The sequence below is a fragment of the Octopus bimaculoides genome, chromosome 19 (assembly GCF_001194135.2).
Source record: "Octopus bimaculoides isolate UCB-OBI-ISO-001 chromosome 19, ASM119413v2, whole genome shotgun sequence".
In the NCBI taxonomy this organism is placed as follows: Eukaryota; Metazoa; Mollusca; class Cephalopoda; order Octopoda; family Octopodidae; genus Octopus; species Octopus bimaculoides.
In genome coordinates this window covers 28,979,643-29,000,301 of record NC_068999.1, presented here as the reverse complement: position 1 = coordinate 29,000,301, position 20,659 = coordinate 28,979,643, and the positions used below count along the sequence as shown (strand labels likewise).

The following is a 20,659-nucleotide window of genomic DNA, read 5'->3' as shown; positions in this document are numbered from 1 at the left end:
TTAGGTTTAGGGTTAGGGTTAGTTTAGGGTTAATTTTAGTTTTCGGTTTAAGGTTAGGGTTAGGTTTAGTGTTAGGGCTAGGGTTAGGTTTATGGTTAGGGTTAGGTTTATGGTTATGGTTAGAGTGAGGGCTAGAGTTAGGTTTAGGTTTAATGTTATGGTTAGGGTGAGGTTTAGTGTTACTGTTAGTGTAAGTTTTAGTGTTAGAGTTAGCATCATGGTTAGTGTTTAGGTTTAGGTTTTGTTCAGGTTTGTGCTTAGGGTTAGGGTTATATCTAGGGTTAGGGTTAATGTTCCTGTTACGGTTAGTATTCCTGTTACGGTTAGTGTTCCTGTTACGGTTAGTGTTTAGGTTAAGGTTAGGGTTAGTTTTAGGGTTAGGGTTAGTTTTTTGGTTATGGTTTGTGTTAGGTTTAGGGTTAGGTTGAGTGTTAGGGTTAGGTTTAGGGTGAGGGTTAAGTTTATGGTTAGGGTGAGGGTTAAGTTTAAGGTTAGGGTTAGGTTTAGTTACTGTTAGCGTGAGGTTTATAATTAGAGTTAGTACTGGGATTAGTGTTAGGTTTTGTTTAGGTTTGCCATTAGGGTTAGGTTTCGGGTTAAATCTAATGTTAAGATTAGGGTTGTTGTTTGTTTTTACGGTTAGTGTTATGTTTAATGTTAGATTTTGGGTTAAGGTGTGGGTTAGATTTGACGTTATGGTTAGGATAAGGAATAGGATTAGTGATAGGTTTTGGGTTAGGGTGAGTGTTAGGGTTAGGGTTAGGGTTAGGTTTATGGTTAGGGTTAGTGTTAGTGTGAGGTTTAGGGTTTTGTTTAGGTTTGTGTATAGGGTTAGGGTTAGATCAAGGGTTACGATTAGGGTTAGTGTTTCCGTTATGGTTAGTGTTAGGTTTAGGTTAAAGGTGTGTGTTAGTGTTAGGGTTAGGTTAAGTGCTAGGTTTCGTGTTAGGGTAAATGTCAGGTTTTTTTTTAGGGTTAAGGTTAGTGTTAGAGTTAGGCTTAGGTTTAGGGTTAGGGCTATGGCTAGGGTTTGGGTTAAGTCTAGGGTTAGGTTTAGGGTTAGATTTAGGTTTAGTGTTAGTGTTAGGTTTAGGGTTAGGATTAGGGTTAGTTTTTGTGTTCGGTTTAGGGTTAGGGTTAGGTTTAATTTTATGGGTAGGATAGGTTTCGGTTTAGGGCTAGGGTTAGGTTTAGGGTTAGGGTTAGTGTTAGTTTTATTGTTCGGTTTAGTTTTAGGGTTAGGGTTAGTGTTATGGTTAGGATAAGGTTTACGTTGAGAGTTAGGGTTACTCTTATGGTGAATGTTAGGTTTAGTGTTGCTGTTAGTGTTCAGTTTAGTGTTAGAGTTAGTTCTAGCATTAGTGTTAAGTTTAATGATTTGTGTAAGTTTGTGGTTAGGATTAGGGTTAGAGGTGAGTCTAAGGTTAGGATTAGGGCTAGAGCTCCTGTTATGGTTAGTGTTAGGCATAGGGTTAAGGCGTGCATTAGGTTTGACTTTAGTGTTAAGGTAAGGGATAGGGTTAGTGTCAAGTTTCGGGTTAGGGTTAGTGTCAAGTTTCGGGTTAGGGTTAGTGCTAGGGTTATGGTTTGTGCTAGGGTTAGAGTTAGGGTGAGGTTTAGGGTTAGGGTTAGCACTATGGTTGGGGTTAGTTTTAGGGTTAGGGTTATGTTTAGGTTTAGGGTTAGCATTCGAGTTAGGGTAAGGTTTAGGCTTATGGTTAGGGTTAGGTTTAGAGTTAGGGTTAGGTTTAGTGTTACTGTTAGAGTTATGTTTAGTGTTAGGTTAATGTTATTTTTAAGTTTGTGGTTAGATTTAGGGTTAGGTTTAGTGTTAGGGATAGGGTGAGAGTTAGAGTTAGGTTTCGGGTTAGGGGTAGGGTTAGAGTTATGGTTAGTTTTAGGTTTAATGTTAGTATTAGGTTTAATGTTACTGTTACGATTAGTGTTTGGTCTAGGGTTTTGTTTAGGTTTGCGGTTATGGTTAGTGTTAGTGTTAAGTCTAGAGTTATGATTAGGGTTAGTGCTCCTGATATGGTTGGTATTAAGTTTAGTGTTAGGTTTGATGTTAGGGTTAGGGTAAGGGTTAGTGTAAGGGTTAGGGTTAGGTTTTAGGTTAGGGTCAGTACTAGTTTTATGGTTAGTGTTATGTGTAGGGTTAGGGTTATTGCCATGGTTAATGTTAGGGCTATGGCTGGTATTAGCATTAGTATTAGTGTTAGGGTTAGTGTTAATGTTAGAGTTAGGTTTAGGGTTAAGTTTACGGTTAGGGTTAGGTTTAGTGTTAAGTCTAGGGTTAGAATTAGGCTTAGTGTTCGTGTTACGGTTAGTGTTAGGTTTAGTGTTTGGTTTAGGGTTAAGGTGTGGTTTAAGGTTAACGTTACATTTAGGGTAAGGGTTAGAGTTTGGGTTAGAGTTAGGATTACAGTTAGGTTTAGGGTTAGGTCTTGTGTTAGGGTTAGTGTTAAATTTAGGATTAGATTTAGGGTTAGGTTTAGGATTAGGGTTAGTGTTCCTGTTATGGTTAGTGTTGTTTAGTATTATGGTGTGGGTAAGGGTTGACATTATGATTAGGGTAAGGGATTGGGTTAGGGTTAGGTTTTGGGTTAGGGTCAGTGTTCGGTTTAAGGTTAAGATTAGGTTTAGGGTTAGATTTAGGTTTAGGGTTTGGGTTACTGTTTTGGTTGATGTTATATTTAGTGTTACTTTCAGTACTATGTTTAGTGTTAGAGCTAGTGTTAGGTTTAGGGTTTTGTTTATTTAGGTTTGTGGTTAGGGTTAGGTAAAGGGTTAGGATTAGTGTTAGTGTTCCTGTTACAGTTAGTGTTAGGTTTAGGGTTGACGTTAGGGTTAGGGTGAGTAATAGGGTCAAGTTTAGGTTTTGTGTTAGGGTCTGTGTCAGGTTGAGGGTTAGGGTTAGATTTAATGTTAGGCTTAGGTTTAGGGATATGGCATGGGTTAGGTTTAAGTCTAGTGTTAGGATTAAGCTTAGTGTTCCTGTTGTGGTTAGTGTTAGGTTTAGGGTTAAGGTGTGGGTTAGGGTTGATGTTAGGGTTCGGGTAAGTGATAGTGTTAGAGCTAGAGTTAGGGTTAAGGAAGGGCTGGATTTAGTATTATGGTTAGGGTTAGGTTTAGGTTTAGAGTTAGGTTTAGTGTTTGGGTTAGGTTTAGGTTTAGGGTTAGGTTAGGGTTAAGTTTAGGGTTAGGGTTAGGGTTAAATTTAGTGTTAGGGCTAGTGTAAGTTTAAGTTTAGGTTTAGAGTTAGTGGTAGGCTTAGAGTTAGGTTTAGTGTTAGGGTTAGGTTTAGGTTTAGGTTTAGGGTTAGTGTTAGGTTTAGTTTTACTGTTAATGTAAGGTTTAGTGTTAGAGTTAGTGTTAGGTTTAGGTTTGCTGTTAGGGTTAGGGTTATGTCTAGGTTTAGGATTAGGGTTTAGTGTTCTTTTTATGGTTAGTGTTAGAGTTAGTGCTAGGATTAGTGTTAGGTTTTGGGTTAGGGTCAGTGTGAGGGTTAGGGTTAGGGCTAGGGTTAGAATTATGGTTAGGTTCAGGGTTAGGTTTACGGTTAGGGTTAGTGTTAGGGCATGGCTTTGGTTTAGGGTTAGGGTTAGTTTTAGGGTTAGAGTTAGGTTTAGGGTTAGTGTTAGGTTTGGGGTTAGCATTTGTGTTAGGGTTAGGGTAGCGGTTAGGCTTATAGTTAGGGTTAGGTTTAGTTTTAGAGTTAGGTTTAGGTTCAGTGTTACTGTTATTGTTAGGTTTAGTGTTAGATTTAATGTTAGGTGCAGTGTTTAGGGTTGCAAGGATTTTTACAGCAGAAATAATAATGTATTTAATGCCAAAATAAACAGAATTATAGAATTTTAATCTCTTTGGAACATTCTCTTTGAAATATCTATAACAACAGAGGCTCTCAAATGTAAATGTGGGGGTTGTTGCCCAGGTTTTTCAATGACAGCAGCTAAGGTAGCAGGTATTTTTTCCAAGTGTAGGGACTTCAGTAGCCATAAATGAGGAATAGCCAAATGCTTTCCTATAATCAAACCTTAATGTCACAAAGTTTCTTTGATGTTTTCTTACTTCAGGCAGTACAGCTTTATTTATCAAAAGTTGTTTGGCACGTACTCACACTCCCTTCTTTCCATCTGCTTACTCATCAGTTTGTTTGTCTGTATATGTCATTATTCAGTTTTATTTCAAGATTTCTTGCCAATCGAGAAAGAGCCGGTTTCTAACTTCGATCCAAGGCTCCTTCATTGGAATTTCAACATCAACAGAGTATTTTTGTATGTCATCGTCATCATCATCATCGTTTAACGTCCGTTTCCATGCTGGCATGTGTTGGATAGTTTGACTGAGGACTGGCAAGCCAGTTGGCTGCACCAGGCTCCAGTCTGATCTGGCAAAGTTTCTGCAGCTGGATGCCCTTCCTAACACCAACCACTCTGAGAATGTAGTGGGTACCTTTTACATGCCACTGGTATGGGAGCCAGTCAGGCAGCACTGGCATCGACCACATTTAGATGATGCTTTTTATGTGTCATTGGCAGAAAGTCAGGTGACACTGGCATCGACCCATGCTTGAATGGTGCTTATTACGTGCCACCAGCATGGTTGCCAGTCAGGCAGCACTGGCATTGGCCACAACTATGATTTCCATCCTGATTTCGATTTTACTTAACTCAATAGGTCTTATCAAGCACAGCATATCATCCGATGGTTCAAGGGTACTTTTAAATGGGCTGGGTATGCGACACTGGTATCAGCCATAGCTGTGATCTCACTTTACTTGCTGGGTCATTGGCCATGATTCGATTTCACTTGACTCAACAGGTCTTTTCAAGCACAGCGTATCACCTGACAATTCAAGGGTACTTTTAAATGGGTTGGTTATGCGACACTGGTATCAGCCACGGCTGTGATCTCACTTTAGTTGCCGGGTCTTCTCAATCACAGCATATCTCCAAAGGTCTCAATCTCTTGTCATTGCCTCTGTGACACTCAATGTTCAAAGGTTGTGCTTTACCAACTCATCCCATGTCTTTCTGGGTCTGCCTCTTCCACAGGTTCCTTCCACTGTTAGGGTGTGACATTTCTTCACACAGCTCTCCTCATCCATATGCAGCACATGACCATACCAGTGCAGTCATCTCACTCGCACACTACATATGATGCTTTTTATGTCCAACATTTCTCTCAGGGCACATACACTCCGTCATGTATGCACAGACATTATACATCCAGTGGATCATACAAGCTTTATTTCTTTCAAGCCTACGTATGTCCTCGACAGTCATGGCTCATGTTTCACTGTCATGTAGCATGGCTGTTTGCACATATGCATCGTACAGTCTACCTTTCACTCTGAGCAAGAGGCCCTTTGTTACCAGCAGAGGTAGGAGCTTTCTGAATTTTGCCCAGGTTTTTCTTATTCTAGTGGCAACACTCTCAGAGTATCCACCCCTTCTACAGACTTGGTCACCTAGGTAGCAGAAGCTATCAACTACTTCTAGTTTCTCCCACCTGGCATGTGATGGAATCTGTTTTCTGTACATCTTCGATGTTTATTGACCCTGTGCATCTGCCACACACAAAAACTATCTTCCTTGATATTGCTGCACCTCTTACGTGTCCATAGATTATAGAGTTTCTACCTATGCCTTTTCTACAGATTGAGCAAGGCCATCTACATGAAGGGGTTTGTGATTTGTCCACCTTCTAGGACTTTGGTTTTTGCTAGATTGACTCTATGGCCCTTTGATTCTAGACCTTGCTTCCACTCTTGAAACTTCATCTCTAGTTCTGGTAGTGACTCAGCTATTAGAGCAAGGTCATCAGCATAGAGGAGCTCCCAGGGGCAGCCTGTCTTGAATTCCTCTGTTATTGCCTGGAGGACTATAATGAATAAGAGGACTGATCCTTGGTGAACCCCTACTTCTACCCAGAAATCTTCACTATACTCGTTGCCAACCCTCACCTTACTGGCGGTATCTCTGTACAGGGCTTGTACAGCTCTTAGTAACCATGAATGCATATGTGTAGATTTGTATGTTTTGTTTTATGTATGTATTCACATGCATATAGCTGCATGCCTAGACATGCTCATATATATACTTAAATGACAAACTTCTGGAAAGTTTTACAGTTTTTTGAAGTTCCAGTGATGGCTTGGATCTGCAGTCTTTGAATCAGCTTTCACCTTTCTGATTTTGAGAAGCCTAATTTCTCAAGATTGGTACTTAGGCAGTGTAGTACATATCCCAGTGCCCCAATGATTACAGGTATAAACCTGAACTTGTAATCTGGATAGAGTAGTTATAGATTCCTCAATAGTTCAGTATAGGTATTTTCTTTTTCACTGATCTTTATGTTAACATTCACTAGACGGCTGATTTCCACAACTGTACAGTTTCTCTTCTCTATCTCAAATTACTATGTCAGGTCTATTATGTTTACATTTTATTGAGGTTTCCACTGGGACATTCCACCAGTACTCCATACTGTAGGTTCTTACTTCTTTGGCCATGAGGTTATCCTTCTGATGGATCTCATTATACAGTGTCCCAGCTACATCATGTCTCATTGGCAGATAATACCATAATGGCATTTTCAGACAACTGCTTATGATGTGGGTAATATCTTCAGTGTTAACTCCACAAAGTCTGCATCAGTTATCACATTTTGCTGCTTTTCCTGCATCTCTGTCCCTTTTGTGCATCAGATATTTGGTTGATATTTCTTGTTCCTGGATTGCAAACGCATACCCTCCAAAGTGGGAGTTAGTAATCTGGTTGTTAGTCCATGATAGACTGCTTTAATGATCAATGTTACTATCATGCATGGTCTTCTGCAGATATACCCTTATCCTTTCATCTGATATGTTGTGGTAGAGTTGTGTGACTTCTTTGGGCATGTATTTAATGCTATCAGACAAGGAATGCTGCTTTCCAAGTCTCATGTATGCAGACTTGGTCAAGAGGTGCACTTCGACACTTTGTGGTTGAAAGATGTTGCCGAAGTGATATGATACGACATTCAAAGACAGTTTGGATTGATGTTAAGCCTCTTCCCCCTTGTTTTCGTTTTAGGTAGAGGCGGTCTACGTCACTGACGATGTGGAAATTATGTGTGTTAGTATCTTCCGGGTTTTTACATCAATGGTTCGGATCTCATCAAGCGTCCAATCAAGTAACCCAAATGTTGGTATGAAGTACTGGCACAGCAAACACATTGTGGGCCACAGTTTTATTGAATGTAGAGAGTTCCGAGGTCCATATTTTCTTTATTCGACTTAGATATTCTTTAGTGACATGCGTCTTGTAACAAGTGTCATCGTAAGATATGTTTTCATCTACCCCAAGGTACCTGTAACATTCCTCGTCAGATACAGGGGAAACAGTTAGATCATTGATGAAAATGTCAGTTTCTTTTACATTTTCCTTCTTTTCACAACCGTATAACAACATTTATCCTGACCAAACTCCAACCCTATATTCTTTGAGAATGTTGTAACCAGGTCAAGGCTCTTTTTCATCTCATGCATATTCTTTGCCTATAGTTTCGTGTCATCCACAATGAAAGAGTGAGTAGTGTAGTGTAGTGTAATGTATGTATGCATGTGTATGTGCATGCATGCGTGTATGCATGTACTTACGTAAGCATGTGGTGGGGACAGAGAAAGAAAGAGTGAAGTCTATGAAAGCGAAGCTCGATGAAGGAAAACAAAACATTACTCGAGTTCACGAATTATCTCCCCTCTGTCAGTAAAATCAGACGCATCTCTTTACTTGTTATTGCGCCACCACTCCAAATTTTAAAAAATAACTTTTCTTAAAAAAATAACTTTTCGAATATGCATATATTAATAAGAAATAAGTATAATAAAAACGCTGAATAATGAATGGCATCAGTAAAATAAAACGACTGAACGATGAATGGATATGTTAGTATGATAGTCCATTAGACAAATAAGCTACACGATTTGATTATTGAAATAGGTATACGGTAAATGCAAAGTAATATTCACGCAACACATGGAACTTTGGTAAGCATAAAATGGAAAGCAACTATTTTCTTAAATGATTAAGTTAATAGAATTAGAATTAATCTTATCTTAATTGTTAGAAGATACTAGATTTTCCTAAAATAAACGGTAAAGCTGAATTTCCTTGGGCGTTGACAATCAAAAACTGTTGCTGATAAAAATACTATATAGTGCCAGTTCGACAACATCAAGTTTAGTTTATAATAATACATTTCCGATAGTTGATAGATTGGTATTATCTACCTCTTGGTATAAATTTATAATAAATTTCCTTGTAAACTTGTGTGATAGCATCCTAGAAGAGGGGACTATTTTTTGAAGCGGTTGTTTACTACGTTAATCGTTGGCGAAAAGAAGCAGGTTAGGTTGGTGAGTGTCGAAGAACACAAGATGATTCGTAGGTCACCATGAAAAAGGAATGTTTCATCCAGCGACAATTGATTCACTCTTGGCAAACATAATAGATTTTTCTCCTTGTTTAGAATATTCAAGTGTCGGCAAATATTGACATTGTAACCGACGAATTCCTTTTAAAAGCGTAAACCACGGAAAGGAAACAAGACAGCACTATATCTCACTCGAACACAAACACATTTTATCCTTTATCTGGAATTATTTTACATATTACATATTCCTAAAAATTGCTAACTCTTTTTCTCAAACAGCATTCTTTGAATGGAAAAAACATTTTTCATCAAGTCTTTTTGCATGACTTGAGTATTTAAACATATACACATCCATAAAAATATTACACCTTTAATGTATGTATATACATGTATAACAAATAGACATAATACATTTGTTTCTTAAAGATATTAAAGGTGATCGCGATTTGGTTCAATTTTTATACTCTCTGCAGCCTTATTTTGCTGATAATTTCATTAAATATCTGTTTTGACTTGCAACTTTAAGGACATTCGCGATGAGTGGCGGTTTAAGAACCCATAAGAGAGACACGAAGATGCGCATTAGGGCCTTTCCTGTAAGTATTGCATTATTCTTGATTTTGTAAAATTACATGCTGAATTATCATAAATGCAATCAAGTTATGTTTTTGTTGTAATCAGTATAATTTTCACGAGACTGTATTTTCTAATGTAGCAGTACATGTATAAAATAGAAAAATATTCAAAATGGCGGGTTAAAGTAAGTCTTGGAAAGACTTCTGTAACCATAGCAGTCTGCACTTTTAGATTCATTTATTCGTTGAAAGACTTTTATTTGCTCTACAAAATTCGCCTTTTAAAAAATAGAAGTATTTACCCGTGTTAAAGATTCTTAGATCTAACTAAATTTAAATTGTGCCACTACGAACTGTCTAGTATACTATCATATTTACAAGCTGAGATAATCACAATTGAGCCTGTTTTTATTGACATCAACTGAGAAATTAGATGATTTTTGAAATTTGTTATGGAATAATTTTTTTATTTCATTGAAAGTTTCTTTTCTATATACATATATTATAAATGTTATGAAAATGATACATATGTAAAAAAAACATTTAATAAAATTGAAAATAATGTCCTTGTATATATTTCATTATCATCGAATAAATTTTATAAATTTATTGGTAATATAACTTAATAATAAAGTATGTTTTCTTCAATTTGTCAGTGTCCTGCTATCTCTCACCCTTATATGAAATAGATACGCATACATACAGACCTATATATATTTATTATTCCTTACCATACATTGTGGCGCACCTGTTTATTATTTTTTTTTTAATAAAATAGTTACGTGACAAAACATCGAAAATATTTCTTATTGCCACATATTTAAATATTTTTCTGAAATGAATAATTATATGCATGTTTCTATAACAATTTTATTTGCATTTTTTTATTCTTATGGAACTATCATTACAATTACTAGTTCATTATTTTGCTCCTGTGATTTCAAATTTGGTTTAGGTTGATAAAACAATTATCGGTTAATTCAGTTAATATGGACAATCTCTTATTGGTTTTGTATAGTGAAATCATTTCAAGTACAGTAAGTTTCGATCCCCCCCCCCCAAGTCTTGTTGCTGTATTGAAAATGTCTGAAATTTGTAATATTTACAAAGAATATTTTGCTCGTGTTTCTTGTAATTGTATTTTGCAGATTTAGTGAACTTTTAAATTTAAAGAATCTCATATTGAATGAAGAACATTTCTTGTAAATTGTAAATAATTAATATACACGTTGATTAGTCCTTTTGTTAATATTGTTTTATTCGTTTTCATTGTGTAACTTTGGAGGCTTTTTTTTTCGTATACAATAGGTAGTTTAAAAATCGATTTTTTGTTTATGTCTCAACTTCACCATATAAAGTCTTGAGGCTACTACTGCAGTGAATAAGTAGCAGTCAACGTTTTGAGAGAACCAGGCTCAATTTTCATTCATATCTGTTGGATCAAATTCCCTCCTTGTTTGAGATCATTGATAATAGAATGTCATTAAGTAAGAAATTTGTAATCGCAATACATTCAAATTATTTGTTTATTAAAAAAAAAAATGCAGAATTTCGGCCCTTTTCTTTTAAATACCATACAAAGATGACGACGTTAGTCCTAGTAAATATGTTTGCAATAGGTTTATATAGATTTACAAATTCAATGTTTACATACTTTATGACTTGAAAAACAAAATGTCATTTGCTGACATGAATTAGCCATGTCAATCATTTATTACATAGGTAAATACTTCAAGGATAAACTGCATTTAGCATCTTACTAACTGTTCATGTATGACGTTCAGCTCCCTACTTTTCATATCGTTTATTAGTATTACCACCATACTGATCATTCTGGTATTAGAACGGAAATCTCTTAAAATACTTTAGCAATTTAACAGTAGTTGGCCGATCTGCCAAGAAAAATGAATTGCTGTAACTAGAAAACCAGCTAAATTGTATAGCAGACCCGCCCGCGTAACTCATGCTAGCATGAAAAGCGTGTTGCAAGATAATGATGATGATAGTGGTCGAAAACAATTAAGTTATACTTGATTTTGTTTGAGTCTTGCGTCTTAGCTCATCTGTACTTTTGCTCAATTCACAATAAATAAAATTTGTATCTTTATCAGATGTTTAATCAAAAAACATCTTAGGCTATCGAATTTGTTGAACTTAGGGATTTTGATTGGTTAACAATTGGGCTCTTTTGTTGACAACAATAAAAAAAAAAAACAACTAACATATAAATTTTTATATAACAGTATGCTTTGAGTTAAATTATTTCTTCAAAATTAGTCTTTTCATCTATAATTTAATAGAATTTTTGAAAAAGATATTACAAGTGTAGATTTTTATTAAGAGCTTAAATTTTGTTTTAATATGGCAGTTTCTTTAAGCATTTAATTTATTAAGCAAATTAAGGTAAGTTTTTGTGAAATATATTTCTGATATTTTAAAGAATTATTAGCATAAAAAGTTTGAAAATTGAATGAAAAGGCTTAATGCAGTCATAGTAAAATCTACATTACAATTGGCAGCAAGAATTTCTGAAGATTAACATCAGGCAAAAGACCCTCTGCACTATAAAGGATTAGGTAAGAATAACTATATAGGTGATGTAATCAATGGGTCCACATGATGTGCAGTGTGACTCATATATCAAGAAATATTTTAATAAAGTAGAATATTCCTCGGCAAAACTAACAGCCTAAGTAGTAAAGAATGGTAAAATCATAATTTTCTGTAAAAGTAATAGTTTCTGTTACTTGACATGATTTAACATGAAGAAGTTAATGGTGATATAATGTGAGGGAAGTTTAGGGTGTTAGTGTTTTGGTGGTGAGATGATTTTTCTTTTTTTTAAATGATGAATAGGAAAGAAGAATCTGAAATGGATACTGAAGACTGAGCTTTAGATGTTTAACTTGAAAAACAATCTGAGTGCCTGTTATAGAAAAGGCTTGATCATTAAAGGTATTCATTCTAGCTCCTTGTATTTATGCTAACCCCTTGCAGTATTTATTCTGGCCTCTTACATTCTGAGTTCAAATCCCATTATGGTCAACTTTGCTTTTCATCAATAGAGTACCAGTAATATCAGAATAGTTTAAGTGTCAAATGAGATGCTTTGCAATATTTGTTCTGACTCTTTGCATTCTGGATTCAAATCCTGCTGTAGCTTATTTAGGAGATGCATTTAGTCATCTGAGCCACTCTATTGTAAACATTTAGGTCTGGTTTCCAGTTTGAAGATAGTTTCTTCCTTTTACCACCAGTATCAAGTTCTATAATGGGTCTGGATGCTGCCTTTTGTTATGACTCAGGAATAAAAAAAATTTGACATTTGCTTTTTTATACCGCACAATATCCTACCAAAGTCAACTTTATCTTTCATCCTTATAGACTTGATTTTTAAAAAAATACCAGTCCAAGCAATGGATTAGTGAAATTGTCAGAAAGTCAAGCAAGATGTCTGAACCTTTGTGTTCTGACAGCATTGTCTACAAGTGACACTATTACCAAGCTGTATCAGCCCAAGTCCAATGGCTTTTCCCTTCGATAAACAGTGTCGTTGAGGGAAGACATGCATGGGCAACTCCTGGCCTTCATCAAAAATCTTGCCCAGGTTTTCACATATGCACATTGCTTTGTTGGCTTTGTTCAAGTAAGTTTATTGTATTGATGGTTATATAATCCAAATGGATTATACATGTTTATTTGAATATTGTGAGATGGTAAAGTATAATTTGTCAATTTCCTTCAATTCCTTGTTCTTGATGATTGGCAGATATAGAGATCAAATCATAGCATAAATTAAATCAAAAACCTTTAGTCTAGTAACCGTTTAATATTTGAATAAAATGTGATGAGAAGGAACTAACATTGATAAAATATTCGAAGAATAAACAGCATATAAATAGTTCCTTTGACATATAATTATGAATTATTTAAGTAAAATATATAACTTGCATCAAACATTCTTTTAAAAAAACCCCATTTATTTCAAAAGTTGGATAACTACTATTTATATAGCTTTATCACATTAGCTATTTTCAGCTTTACAGGTCTTGCACAGGTCTTCAAAATGTTTCAACACTTCAACTTTAAGTTACATTGAATTGCCTATTTTTTTAGATTTTCTCATCATATAGCTTTTACTGTCATTTCTTTTCACAAAGAGTAAAATTATTTTCCTTTTGGCTTAAGCAAAAGTTTTCCAATTCCTTTTCATGTATGAATGTATGAGACATTCTGCTTTCAAAAAGGGAACACATTGCATATGTCTGAAAATAGATCAGTTACAGTTAAAACATTTTTTGATCAGGTTGACTTGGGCTTAATTATATTGAGAATACATTACTGCCTATTTCATTTATCAGATTAACTTGATATGAGATCTTTATTAATTCAAGTAAGCAGTAGTTTCATTACAATTTCTCTTGCTCTTATGTTTGCATATTCAAACACACACATCACATAGAATGTGAGTTGACCTTATTAGGCAAAAGGTTTGTTACACAATTATGAGGTGTTTGTGACCATAGCTTCCAGCCATTGCATCTTGAAAATCACCAATATTTTTAATGTGGCCTGGTCCTTTGTTTTCAGGATCAGGAAAGGGCTGGTGGGAATATATCATCTGTGCTGAAGAGATAGTTACTCAACCATCAAATGTTATCAGGATGCCTAAGTTCATCCAGCATATCCACGTGGTTGTTGCTGACAACCCAAGGGTGTCAATGAGAGCCTTTGTCGAACAGCTCAATGTAGGAGAGTCCACTGTGCGGTGCACAAGGACATCAAATACAAATGTATATGTGTGTCCTTTGTTATTAACTTGAAGGCAGTTCTTATTGGGCAAGATCTAGGAGAACTGTGATCAGTTGACAAGCATCACATCTCTTCCTACTTCTCTTGATTTGAAATCTCTGGACAAGTATCTCTTTTTATAGAAAGGGATTGGCCACTGCCTTTTGAATAAACTTTCTGAACAGAAAATTGTAGAAGTCTATCACATAAATAATCATTAATGCCCATGTTCCATGCTAGAATGGGTTGGATAGTTTGACAGCATCCAATGACTCTAAGGACTGCATCATGTTCCAATGTTTAGTTTGGCATGGTTTCTATGGCTGGATGCCCTTCCTAACACCAACCACTTCACTAGGTGCTTTTTTCATGCCACATTCGTTATTGAAGTCACTGTGCTGCTAGCAGGACTACTGACTGTGAGAAGTGGTGGAGGGACAAGAAGATTAAACTATGAGAAAGGTTGAGTCAGAGCAGGTTTTTGTAGAGTAACTATGGCTACACACATCTAGTAGGGTCGGGGAAAGAGAGCAAGAGAAAAAGATCAGTAGGAGCTGCAAGATATAATAGCTATGAATTCCTTGTGTTAAAGGAGTAATATATTCCTAAAAATCTTGGTTAAAGTGAAATCTCATAAAGCAAAATTAATTTTCCCATAGATTTTCATACTATAGAGTGATAGATTTCTTTGAAAAAAGCCTCCTCCCACAAGAAAACAAACAATACAACCACTTCTATACATGAAAATTGCAATTTCTAAACTTAAACAGTACAATATGTATACACAAAAACATTTGAAGTGAAATACATTAGGGAATAAATAATATCATAATAGGGTATGTTCTTATCACAAAAATGTCTGATGTGTGAGAGGTGGTTGGAAAATGTGAGCTATTGGGAGGATGTATATCTTCTGTCTTATAATTTATCAACATCCTGATAAATGAAAAACATCCAAAATTCTTTGTAAACTCTTCTTATAATTTCATATTCTCATCAGTATTAGAAGATTGCTCTTATTCTGACAGCATCAACTCCTCATTAAACTTTCTTTATGGGACGCTAGCCTATCACATTGTCTTCAAACACTATACCATTTGCAAGTACCACAATATCTTTCTGAATTTGATATAGGCTGATGGAAAACTTGTAAAGTCAGTGTTACAGTCTGGCTATATATTTTTCCAAGTACCAATACCCAATGTAATTCCTTTATGGTTCCCTTTTGCATCTCTGCCTTTCTTGGTTTGTTTCCAGACATCTTGAATGGTATGTAAATTCAAAGAAAGTTCTGTTTTGTGTGAGTAAAAAATTGTCTTATTCCAATGGAAATGAGAAAATAAAAAGGTGAAGGAGTGAGAGTTGGGAGGAAGCACTGTATGATTAAGTTAATTAAAGGGTTACCAGATTCATGGGCACATTGCACCTTACACTTCTGACTTATGGCTGACATGCTGATACTACTATTGTTGCTGCTGTCTCAATGACCTAAGATTAAAATTACATTATCTCATTAGATTATCTTTTATTTTAGACAGTTTCTTAGTTTATTCACAGTATTGTTGCTATTGTTGGTGGTCATTTAAAGAGTTGGCGGGTTGTATTGGCTTTGGTGTTGGTGATTATTGTTTGTGATGGTGGTGAATGTTGATTTATAGACGTTCATAGATACTCCTCTTTACACAAGAAATTATATAGAAAAACTTGCGTGCGTGCACACTCACATGTCATGATTATAGTTTTTCAGATTGTTAGCTATAATCTCAGATAAAATGCCAACTTTTATTGCTAAAAATAAAGCGTATCTTTTAAATTCTTAAGATTCATTTGAGTTTCCATAAGGGCAAAATTACAGACCACATCTCAAAATTTGTGGTCATATTCTACAATTTCTGTAAGCACAAAATCCTCTAACTTGAAGTAATCATAATATGACAGATGCCTGTGTCCATATGTTGTATAAACACATACATATATACATACACACATGCATACAAATTACAGGTACAAACATGGTTTTGTGGTTAAGGAGTTTGCTTCCCAACTGTGTGGTTTCAGGTTCGGTAGCTCTGTGGCATCTTGGGTAAACATCTGCTGTAGTCCCAGGCCAATCAAGGCCTTGTGAGTAAATCTAGCTGATAGAAACTGAAAGAAACCTCTCGTGTATGTGTTTGAGTACATATTTCCCCCCACCTTCATCTTTGTGTGTTGATTGATTGTAAACAAAGGTCTCTCTGTTCATACAAATAGTATCTACTTGCAATTTATCACAAAAGTATGCCTAGACTTCTTGACATGTCTTGACAGATTGAGCAGTCTTTGTAAACAAAAGGTTTGTTCTTTTGTGTCATTTGTTTCCAGTTTTCTGTGCAACAATGTTCATTAGACTGGGAGATTGTTACCTTGCTAGGTGCGAGTTGGTGCCTGGAAGAGCATCTAGCTGTAGAAACTCTGACTTGATACACTCTTCTGATCCATACAAGTATTGAAAAGCTGACATTAACCCTTTAGTGTTCACATTATTCTGCCAAAATTAATGCTTTTTCATCCACATTGTTTTGAACTAATCATGCATTATCTTGTAGCTATGAGATTTTGATGAGGTAGCTGTTAATTTTTAAAACAATATTGTAGGGTTGGTGTGAGAGACCAGATCTGGCTAGTTTGAACACAAAACGGGCAGAATACTTTTGGCCGGTTTAAATGCTAAAGGGTTAAAATGATTATTATATAGCTATATTTACTATATACTTTCAGTAAATTTGTGGTTTTAGTCTAGTCTGCTAGAAATGTCACTTAGTTTTTAGTGTATCAGCTTCTTTTTATATATTCAAGTTTGTGGTTTAAATTTTTTCATTCATTGGTTTCACAATGAAATGGCTTTCAAAACTATGGTCATAAACCTATGTACTGTGATGAAAATAAGAATGATTGTTTCATAATTAACTGGCCTGCTCTGCAAAAGTCTAAATCAGAAAACGTTATTTGGTATAAATGGGGTTGTTTATTCAATAAAAATGATCATATTGGTTACTTGAAGTGCATTAATGTGGCCAGATTGTAATATAAAGTATTTGTTTTTCAAGTGATTGGCACTTACTCCCGAGAACAAAGAATTGATAGTGCTAAACTGTCTCAAAGTCAAGATTAAGGAAGACTGATAGTTACTGTCAAATTGACATGGTTTTGTTAGCATCCAGTTTTTATTTGGTAAGAAAAATGGATGTAAAAGTATGCTGTAATATTTGTTTGTAGTGACAGTTCAATAGTTATTTTAAATGATCATCTTTAGGTGCCACATTGAATATTTATTTATCTTGTTTTAAAATTGAAATCAAGCTTATATTGCAGTTGATAAAGTTGATATATATATATATATATATATCCATCCACTAGTTGAATTAACTGCTTGCTAAGAGTAAGATAGGTATTTATTCTTGGGCATTTCTTTTATAGATATCTCAAAAATGTATTGTTTGTAATCATATCTTCAACACATTCAGGTTGATGGTATTCTTTAATTTGACTGAGAAGAATTTGAACATGTTACATGCTTGATTTAAATCAGTGTTCTTACAATAGTAGCTATGGTATCTAGTTTTATGTGCAGTTTTTCAGTCAAATTTATCAAAGGAATGGTTTTTAAAGATTAATTTGTTTTTACATTGTATACATCTTTCTCATTACAGATGACAATGGATGAGAAGTATGTTAATAGTATTTGGACATTGTTACGAAATGCTATACAGGAAATACAGAAAAAAAACAACAGTGGACTTAGTTTTGAAGAACTTTATCGTAATGCTTATACAATGGTGTTACACAAACATGGAGAAAAACTCTATACAGGTCTACGTGAGGTAGTAACTGAACATTTAATTAATAAGGTAGGATTGATTACTAATTCTGTTTTGGATACTCATTTTTTTTCTTCCTAATACTTTATATAGAATTACAGCCACAAGTTTTGATGATTTTTTAAGAAGCTAAACAAATTTTTGATTAACAGTATTGTTATTTGAAAGGAATTATGATTTTAATTATTCTGAGCCAGTCTCAACCTTAATTTAGCTGAAATTTTATAGTCCTTCTGTGCATATAAATATATTACAGAATTCTCTCTGCTTGAATATTTTATCTTTTACTTATATCAGTCACTACACTGTAGCCATGCTGGAACACCGCCTTGAATTTTTAGTCAAATGAATTGCCCCCTATACTTTAAAAAAAAAAATTGGTACTTATCCTATCAGTTTCTTTTGCCGAAATGTTATGGGGACACAAACACACACACACACACACACATATATATATATATATCATCATCATCATCATCATCGTTTAACGTCCACTTTCCATGCTAGCATGGGTTGGACGATTTGACTGAGGACTGGTGAAACCGGATGGAAACACCAGGCTCCAGTCTAATTTGGCAGAGTTTCTACAGCTGGATGCCCTTCCTAACGCCAACCACTCAGAGAGTGTAGTGGGTGATATATATATATATATATATATATATATATATATATATATATATATATATATATATATATCCAAGAAAGAAAGTTAGAGGTTGTGAATCCAACCCACTAAGGGATAATATCTGTCCAATATACTGCTGGTAGAATACCCAATTATTATTACACAAGTGTTTTTTCATTGCATGACAATTACATTACCAAGTGTAATAAATGGGTGAGGGTAAAAAGTTATTTTACCATTAATTTATAGAGCAATAAGAAAATGGAGGGGATTAATAGGTGGTATTCATCAACTTATAGATATTATATTATGCCAATTTATTTATTCATTTACTAAAAGGACAATTATAACAATATACATACATATATGACATATTATGTCGTACATATATAATATATAAAATGCAAAATATAAAATATCAGTAATTATAAAAATATAACATATAGTAATAGAAATTGGGATAATATCTTACAGCTGTTTCATTCTACATTTATCACTCCAGTAGACTGAAGTAATTAGTAGATGAAACTGAGGTACTTGGTTGTTTCTCTAGGCTTCGTCAGAGATTTTATAAAGTACATAAGGTTAAGTTATAAATACTCACATATATATACTTAAATGTACATACATAAATGCCTGTATATGCATACAAATGAACCAATTATTATTATTATATGCATTATATTATTCATATTATATAAAATGTAAACAGATGTATGAGAAAGTTATAAGAGGAGTAATATTGTCATTTATAAAAACAATATATCTTAAAATTTTAGTTATGTAAGAATGAAACTGTGTATACATGAGGAGCACACACATACACATACATGTGGATGGGAAGCAAACTTCTTACCACACAGCCATGCCTGTGCCATGGTGATGAAATCTTTGAAAAGATGGGACTGAAAATGCAGAAAGTACTATATTATCATTGTTTTATCTTCCACTTTTCCATGTCTATATGGATCAGATGGAATTTATTGCATTACATTTTCTATGACTGGACATGCTTCCTGCTGCCAACCCTTGCTTGTTTCCAAGTAAGATAATATTTACCTATGCCTTATCTCGTCATAGGGTCATATATTACTTATCAGGTAAAATTTTATTCTCACTATAAAATATGATTTCACTTGAGAGTATGGGGAGGTTAAAAATGGCTAAACTATTTAATTAAACAACCATATAAGATTTCTTGCTACATTGGAACTAACAATAAAAATTGAAAATATCCTTTGATTTCATCTACCACACCCTTATTCATTTACATGTATTTTTGGGATGTGTGTCAATAATTAGTATTGTTTACTGGAAATTGTGTAGTTTTATGTATTCTCTTTTTTCTTTTACTTTTTGGATACTCTGTTACTATGATGACCTTTACATTTCAAACCTCCTGGGCACACACCACATCCACTCAGGTATCCCTGACCCACTTGTCTCTCATCCTCTTATCTCTCTTTTGTGTATCATCACCACCACAGACCCAGAATTAATCAGAACACAGAGTCTTTCCTTAGAATATCAGCCCTCTGTAATTCCCTCTTTGCTCATGTGTTTCTCATGGGTGTTAACTTGTAATGGTTCATTAAACTGTCTTCTTCTGTAGCCTTGGGCCAACCAAAGGCTTGTGAGTGGATTTGGTTCACAGAAACTGAAGCAAGCCCATAGTGTATGTGTGTGTATTTATGCATGTTTCTTGAGCCAAATTGTAAGCACCGGATTTTATGTTTACCTAGTAATTTTGAGTTATCAATCGCTGAAAATCCAACCTCAACTTGTTTCATAATTTCTATTCCGAGATCCCTATCTGACAATGTTCCAGTATATATTCGGCCCAAGCTCTTGAAGGGTTCTTCTGCAACTGTTGGAATGCTTACTTCAGCTATTCGAAAATTCAGTTCTTTCTGCACTCCCTTAACAAATGTAAGACTATGTGAGTTTTTTGCTATAAACCACATCCTTGACCACCTCACATATATATGTATATAAATATATTTGTATATATACAAGACATTCGAGCGAATTCATTGCCAGTACCGCTGGACTGGCTCCTGTGCAGGTGGCACGTAAAATACACCATTTCGAGCGTGGCTGTTGCCAGTACCTCCTGACTGGCCTTCGTGCCGGTGGCACATAAAAGCACCCACTACACTCTCTGAGTGGTTGGCGCTAGGAAGGGCATCCAGATGTAGAAACTCTGCCAAATCAGATTGGAGCCTGGTGTAGCCATCTGGTTCACCAGTCCTCAGTCAAATCGTCCAACCCATGCTAGCATGGAAAGCGGACGTTAAACGACGACGATGATGATGATGATATATATATATATATATGTATGTATTTATGTATTTCTTTTCTCTACCTCACTCAAGTTATCGCCTTCCCTC

The 20,659-nt window shown here is 35.0% G+C and overlaps 1 protein-coding gene across 1 annotated transcript in view; it reads left to right on the top strand.

Moving 5' to 3' along the window:
- Positions 1-8,226: 8,226 nt before the first annotated feature.
- Positions 8,227-20,659, top strand: part of LOC106881211 (cullin-3) — a 121,075-nt gene continuing 108,642 nt past the window's right edge. The window contains exons 1-2 of the mRNA XM_052974905.1: positions 8,227-9,017; positions 17,477-17,712. Coding sequence (XP_052830865.1) covers positions 8,958-9,017; positions 17,477-17,712 — 296 coding nt within the window. The 5' untranslated portion in view covers positions 8,227-8,957. The remainder of the gene's footprint in view (positions 9,018-17,476; positions 17,713-20,659) is intronic.